The 8,235-nt window shown below is 40.3% G+C and overlaps 1 protein-coding gene across 1 annotated transcript in view; it reads left to right on the forward strand.

The window, feature by feature from the left end:
* Window positions 1–8,235, forward strand: part of tafa3a (TAFA chemokine like family member 3a) — a 96,898-nt gene that overhangs the window by 85,646 nt on the left and 3,017 nt on the right. Inside the window, exons 3-4 of the mRNA XM_032514081.1 lie at window positions 1,711–1,860; window positions 2,731–2,855. Of these exons, the coding sequence (XP_032369972.1) occupies window positions 1,711–1,860; window positions 2,731–2,855 (275 nt within the window). The remainder of the gene's footprint in view (window positions 1–1,710; window positions 1,861–2,730; window positions 2,856–8,235) is intronic.

The raw sequence follows: 8,235 nt of genomic DNA on the forward strand, positions 1-8,235 counted from the left end.
TGTTACGTGTAAATAGACAAACATGCCCAGAATGGTGATGAGCCTATGCAGAAGAGTAATGAATATAAAATAGAGTGCAGTATTGATGTTTGATTTAACTTAATGACAGTGAAAACAGTGTCCTTGTAATTGATATTGTAATGTTCTTACACATAAATAAGCAGTTTAGTGATGTTAATCAAGTCATTTTCTCAAAGTAGGTGTGTTTTTGATGTTGCATTTAGAAGTTCTCTTTTCGTCCTCTGGTTGGGGTGCAGGGTCAGTGGATTAAGTGTGTTGCTCAAGGATACATGGACTGGTGGGGCTGCTACACCTGGGGGATGACCTGGATTTCAAGTATTCATTGTTTGTATGTTTGAAACAAGACTGTGCTGGGAGACAAATGCCCTCAGCCAGACTAGCTGTTTTGCAGACATAAGTGGTATCAATCTTCTCATCTAACTTGCAGCTGGACAGTTAATACGCATATTTCCCAAATTGAAGTTCAAGTTAAATTATTCTTTTATTAAGGTCACAATTTTACAACATATTGGCTCAAGATATATGCACTGTATATAGTTATAATCAGGGCTGTAACGATACAACAAACCCAGGTTGTTGTTGTTTTTTTGGGCGGGGGTGGGGGGGCGGGGTCCTTAGTAAACGTAATACATTTTTTCTGCCACATGGCATTGTTTTGTCATTGGTTACATCCCACTTTGCAACACAGTTAACACAGAGACCTTATTTATTGATATTGATAGATTTCAAAGTTGACAGATCCAACACCAAAGATTCTTTAGTACCTTAAAATAATGTCTCCAAAATTGTTTAAGTGGTTCATTAACTTGTTGGAATGAGACATAAGAATAATGGTAATGGTAACAGGAATGGACAATTCTGCTCCCAACCTGTAGGGGGAACGTAGAGGAAAAGTGCTTTGTTACCTACTGTAAAGGTGCTGGTTGACAAGTAGATGATGCTACTGTAATTCTTGGTGGGTAAGACACTTCCTGGTGTGATGTGGCTTGTGGCAGAGGATGGAACAAAACCGGAACGCAGCACAAACTCTGTCAGAGAATCAGGGTCATTCCGCTGTGCCCTAGACCTTCTTTGTTGTCCAAAACCTACTGAAAACACATCAATGAGCCACAAGGTTGCACTGGGTGACATGCCCTATCAGTATTGTGAACATGGGCATTGTATTTATTGTAAAACAAATTGTTATAGGCTGTGCTGGTGCTGTTAATATCCAGTAATGTGTGTTACTACGCAGATAAAAATAGTACATACTCATGTTTGAGTCACGTTTGCTAAAATACAGTGGCCAGCTGTTTTACAAAATGACTTTGTCTTTTTTTAAATTGTTATTCTATATTTGTGAGCCTCTTTTTAAAAGAAGTATGTCTTAAGTAAAAACATGGGCTTGCATCCAAGTGACACAGACAGGGAAGTCAGAAAGAGAACAGGCTAATGCTAACGCTGTTGGTTCTGGTCTTTTTGTGGTATTCAGAGTAACGCAATCCTTATCAAACAATCAAAAAGCCCAAAGCTTTTAACACCTGTTTACAAAAAAGAAAGGACACAACCCATATTTGCATAGGCTACTTAGAATTTGTATAATGTTCTATTACTGTATTTGTTGCTCTAATGCTTTGGTTACAAGATGGAATTACTGCCGCAGAGGGGCATCCCATGAATTCTAACCATTGTGTTTGTTTGTGCTTCCAGTTCATGTAAAAGCGGGAACCTGTGAGGTAATTGCCGCACACCGATGCTGCAACAAGAACAAGATCGAAGAGAGATCCCAGACTGTCAAGTGCTCCTGCTTCCCTGGACAGGTGGCGGGAACAACAAGAGCGGCTCCATCTTGTGTAGACGGTATGCCAAGCTTCTTATTATAGTTTGGGAAAGGATTTGAGACTGACTTCTGAATAGGGTAAAAATAAATAAATAAATAAATAAGCGCAACGGTGCAAACACTGTCACACCTGTCACTGTGCCTCTGGTGCTTTTCTTCACTGATTATTTGGGAATGAGAGGTGTATTGTATGAAAGAAGATAGAAAATAGTGTGTTGAAATTTCCGTGATCCTGCTGCTGTGTCTCAAAGGCTTTGTAATCCTCAAAATCAAATCGCCCACCAGTTCATTCAATCACCCCTTTGTCTGTTGTCGAGCCCATATCAGACCCTGTGTTCAGCCGAGTAGACAGAAGGCCAGGTCGTTTAATATCATGTCAAAAGTAGCCTCGGTTACAGGTGAATCGATCCTCATCTCCTCTTTTAGCTGTAATGGCTGCGACAGGGACTTCCTAGATTTTGACAGTTCTCTTTTCACTTTAGAAATGTCAGGGGAAGCTGTTTCTCCCCTGTAGGCTTCCTCGGAGCAACTTCAGACCTTGACGCGTTAACTTCTGCTGCACTTTGTATTACCATCCCTCCTACATAGTAACATTCGCCCTCCTCACAATGCTCGCACCTGCTCACAACACTCACCGGCTTGACATTGACCAACGGCATGTAATTCAAACCTGAAGACACGTCGGGGCAGGACTGACGGGTCTCTTCCGTCAGCCAGAGATCAAAAGACACTCTTCAATCACTGTGATTTTTATAGAAACCAAAGGCGCTTGTTTTTGCTTCAACGCACGGCAGAACCTCGCTACACTTTCAAACAGCATGTTGCTAATTGCCTCCAGTACCTACACTTTTTTTCCTTTATTGTTTTCTTCCTTTTTATTTTCCTCCCAGCATCCATAGTTGCACAGAAGTGGTGGTGCCAGATGCATCCCTGCATGGATGGGGAAGAGTGTAAAGTGCTGCCAGATCTCAAAGGATGGAGCTGCAGTACAGGAAACAAAGTTAAGACAACCAAGGTGGGTAACATTCACAAACATTCACTATTTTGAAGGTAGATGCTAGCTTTTCTCAAATTATGATGCATGGCCATGGGAAATAGTTTCAAAGATATATGACCCGAGAATAATAAAGAAGGGCTAGATAAGTGGTCGAAAAAGATGGAAACAAGAGGGCACTGGAGGGGATTTCTTTTTATCATCTTCAGATGAGAGATGAAGCAGAGCAGGCAGTGTGGGAGGCAGCAGGAGAAGAAGATGTGACTCACAGGGGAGGGTCAATGAAGTGTTTTCTAAAAGCGATCGGCTTGCAACAATAGGAAGGGGTGCGTTTAGTTCAGCTATCTACTTAGCTACATCTCGCAATTTGTTGTGGTAGTCTAAGTAGAGTCGGTTTATTGTATTTTTACTTAAGTGGTTAATTTGGTAGAGCCAAGAAGATCAGGTTGTCAGCAATCAGGGAGCTCCACAGCTAATTGTGCACAGTTGGGAAAAGAACAGGCAACACATGGGGGATAGAGCAGGATGTTCTGAAGAGGCTGCTCCAAAACCAAAATCAAGACATCCACTCCTTTGCTATCATTTAAATGTGTGTTGTGAATGCAAACAGACATACCACAGGTTTTTTGTGATAGCAGATATAGGATTTTAGCATGATTTGAAAAACTAAACTGCCCACCATGTGCTGTTTAAATCACGTTGGGTGTGTCAAGCTTGTCTCCTACTATTTTAGTTGTTCTTCAATAAACAGTGAGTGAAACATCTGATACGTAGCAGCCACACAGTGACTATCCTGCTGTAATAATATACAACATACATTACCAGTCAAAGGTTTGTTGACATTTAGAAATTTCCATTGCACTCCATTGTAGACAGAATACCAGCTGAGATCAGTTGCATTGTTTTTTTTAACCAGGGCAGCAGTTTTCAGATTACATTATATGCTTAGATAATTGCAAAAAAGCGTTCTCCAATGTTTTCTCAGTTAGTTTTTTTAAATGATATCAGATTAATAAAAAGAATGAGCCTTTAGAACATTGGATGAATGGCTTCTGATAATGGGTAATGTAGATATTGCATTAAAGATCAGCCACCCACTCAGATCAGCTGGTATTCTGTCTATAATGGAGTGGAATGGAAATTTGTAAGGGACCCCAAACTTTTGACGGGTGGTGTATATAATATAATTTGTACTGTACAAGCTTTTATAAATATATTCCATTCATGAAGATTGCTTTGTCAAGCTTGTAATTTCAGACTGACAAACTGGGCAATTAAATTGCAATTTCACAAATTTGATTTAAAATTGATAGGCACTCAAAAATACACTGTAGTTTGATGGCTTTTCTATGACGCCAATGCTCTCCTGAATAATCATTAATCATTTTCAGCGTTTTAATCACAAGCCGAATCTGCGCTTGTATTAACACAGAGCCTAACGACAAACAGAATATTTGGTGTCAAAATAATTTATGAATATACATGATGTGTCACTTTAATCTATGCAACAAGATATTTGTCTTGTTTCTGCATGGTCCTACTGTATAATTTCACAAAAATCTGAATTGCAGGGTTGAAAGAACATTGATTCACTTGAACTCAACTTTATTATACATATGTATAGATATCTAATGATTAGACTGATATAACATCTTGAACATGGCAGCTTTAGGCAAACTAAGCGCAGGTTGCAGCTGCAAATGGAGATGGACAGAGAATATTCACAGAGCAACCTATAAAGCCCTGGCCCCGCCCTCGCCTAGTGGATAAATCCCGTTATTCTTATCCACTCCAAAATGAAATAGGCTCTTTCTTGGCCTTCCTTTTCTATACCCATCCACTAAGTTTCATGATAACTGGGACAGTAGTTTTTACATAATCCTGATGACAGACAAACAAACCATCAAACAAACAAACAGACTGACAAGCCGAAAACACAACCTTCTCGGTGGAGGTATTAATATCAGAACCAAACTTCATGTGAGAATAGAATAGTACACAGTATATCATGTGACATGTTCTGCCGGGCGATTCTGGAGAGCATCATCAGATATGGAATCACAGAATGGTTTGGCAACTTAACAGTGCAGCTGACTAGCAGACTGGTCAGCACGCCCAAGACAGCCACGAGGATAATAGGGAGGAAATAGAACAAGTCCATACAGAGCCTGTACAAGCAAGCTGTTACAAAACAATCGGAAAGAATCACTGCAGACTCTCAACACCCTCTCTTTCCTGAATATGAACTTCTGCCATCAGGAAGAAGAATCCATGTGCCGAGATGTAAAACAAACCAACTGAAGTTATGGTTTACGCCAACGTCTATAAAGCTGCAATACTCCAATAGTAAATCGGTTTGTGCAATAAATACACAAGCATATTTGCACTTCGCACTTTATATATTACAGTTACTATTTAAGATGTTGTATTGTCTGTGCAGTCATGTGTCCTTTTATGTCTTAAGACACTTTGTTGATCTTATGTTTATGTTTTTAGGTTATGTGGATTTTACAATGTTTTTTTCTGTTACATGTTTGTGTTTGTGTGAAGCAACAGATTGTAGCATTATGTCCAAGCGCAGCTTCTGGGGAACTGAGCAGAAATCCAGCTCACATGTCTCCATCTCCTGTCATATCTCAAATCAGACAACGCATATGACTTGAAAAGGGCCAGAGAGAAGCAAAACAAAGGCGGGAGAAAGACAAACGAGCAACCCCAAAAATCCCTCCAGGAAGCCAAATCATTGAGTGGGATGTGCTGAGCAGGGTAGGAGGGCTCCAGCCGTAGCACTCCCAGAGATTAATACAGGTTATCTGGATGTGTGTTTTGGGTTTCAAGGTGTGGTAGACCTGAAGTTGAGTAGGTGAGGATAGGGGCGGGGGGGGACACTGGGCCCTGAGCCATCCATCACGCCCGAGTGTTTGACTCACCAAATGCCTGTAGTTGAGCTGCCTCCTCCATTATTCATGGCTACAGGAGGCCTGGACACAGCGCAGAGCTTTTTATTTTAGCCGGGTTAATAATTCATGCCCTCTCACGCAGCCAAGGAAAGGAGAAACAGAAACACAGACAAGCAGGGGTCCAGGTGGCTAGTAGAACCCATCAGAACCTCGACTCTGTTTTTGATTTGGGAGTCACCGGGGGTCGCTCCATGCTCATGGCCCTGCTGCCTCCCACAGAGAGCCAGCAAGAGACGGGCCGTGTATGCTAGAGGGAAACGTCTGCCCGTGCTTCCTGGATTCCTGGACATCATTCCAAGGAATAAATTCATGGCTCTGCTGTGGATCCAGTTCAGGTTCATAAGTGAAGTGACTGGTTCTATCAAAATTACTTAAAAATCAAAGCTAACGTATCCAGTTTGGAATCAGGGATTAAGTACAATTTTGCTTGATTAATGACACAGTATATTTCACTTTATTATTATTCTATATGCCAGAGTTCAGTCAAAGTCTCAAGGAAAATCAAACTGCAAGTCAGTTACAAGCTTTTAGATCTGTGAATGCTGACTCTTTAAATGATCTGGCATCTAAACGTTGAAAGGCCTACAAACTACCATTCTAGGTGTGTGGCTACTCGAACCCTGCCCGTAGCAAGATGAAAACTCAACTTTATTTTTAACTAAACTAAAGGTTTATGGTTTTAAGTATTTCATAAATTTACTCCAACAAGTCATCATTTTGGTGACCTAAATTTGCACTAATTAAAAAGAAAGGGATCAAATTACTACACGTATGTGAAAGAGTAGTTTATATAGTCGTGACAATAATTGACTTTAGCAACTTTGCCACAACAATTTTACAAGGCGATAATATGTTACCGTTGTGTTTATGAATAATATAGATGAAATGTACTCCTCAGTTGCTGCACATGCCTCATATAGACCTATAAATTATTTCTTCTTTGATGTCCAGCGGTGGCATTGTTGATGAAAAATGATGGTGTCGTTTCACCTCGTGATGAAGTCACATCAATAAATCAGACATCTTAACACCTCACAGGGCCTCGCTCGGACAACTCCAGTTGTTCGCTCTTTCTCTGCATGTCCGGGAGCAGCTAGTTTTATAGTCCTGCTGGTAATGTCAGGAATTATAACCCTGGCAGTTCCTGCTTTTCACTTCCTATCAATCAGAGGACAGAAGGCAAAAGAACCACCGAGCCTCTCTGCTTGACAGGGACTCATGCTTGTTGAGAATGTGGTGAGGGTTGGTGATGGATAGCTGTCTAAGGTGGATTTATTTTCGAGACATAACGGACATGGCCTTACATTTACTGAACCAAAATCATGTGAAAGATTATGTACTCACCTTTATACAGGCTGTAGCGTGACTCGCAGCTTGGAATGTAGTAGTTGAACTGTACCATTGTGTGTTTTCGTTCCCTATATTGGGCTGCCTGCCACATTTCTGTTAACCCTTGTGTTGTCCTCCCGGGTCAAAAATTATGAAAAAAATATATATATTTTATTTCACTACCACCACCTTACTACCACTAGTTTTACACTACTTTTTGCATGCAATAACCCTCATTTGTATAGAATTATACCTAATATTTTAGCTAATAAAGAAGAAATCATGAATTATTTTGACTAATGGTTAAGATCAGAGGAGCGTTTGTTGAGTGGATGAGTTTGGTCAGGATGCTGATTTGAAACCATTTCAATTTACACCCCGAAATTCAAAGAAAGTTATTGTATTTGCAAAGATTGTTGCATGGAATCCATCCTTTTTTGTGGTAATTTGGGTAAAAAGAATGCCATTTTTCTGATGTAGACATTGTTAAAAGGGGTCAGATTTGACCCGAGGACAACAGGAGGGTTAGAAGATGGAGAGAGACTTGTGAAAATGTGCAATACAGTTGGGAGCACAGTGTGCATGTATGTAGCTCCTGATTAACCCAGACAGCTCCTGGACTGTTGACTGACCTCCAGATGTTTTCTGTAACTTAAGTAGACACATAGGCATAGGCATGGTTGAGTGGTAAGATTTTGATGAGACCGTTGTGTTTAGAAGATACATCGGGATCTTGAATCCACCACATTTTCTAACTCCACATGGAACAAACATTACATTATGATATACAATCTGAAGGACTAGTTATATTATTAAGGCAATATAACTTAATGGAAAATTATAAATAGCTGGATTAAAAGGCCCAAAATAAAAAAATGGAAAATGCATTAAAAAATGTCTACAGCCGGTGCAGTAACACAAAGATAGTCAGATCTAAATTCAGGTATGATTAACATAATCACGACTCTGTTGGTTTGGTACAAAATATTCATATTCTTAGTGTCACTTTGAGGCAGTAACGCCATGGATTTAAGCCACTCTGCAGTGCAATGCTGTCCAAGCCAACCAGGGAGAGGCACTAGTGCAATAACGCAATTCCTCACTGGCTTCCC

The sequence above is a fragment of the Etheostoma spectabile genome, chromosome 4, assembly GCF_008692095.1.
Source record: "Etheostoma spectabile isolate EspeVRDwgs_2016 chromosome 4, UIUC_Espe_1.0, whole genome shotgun sequence".
Lineage (NCBI taxonomy): Eukaryota > Metazoa > Chordata > Actinopteri > Perciformes > Percidae > Etheostoma > Etheostoma spectabile.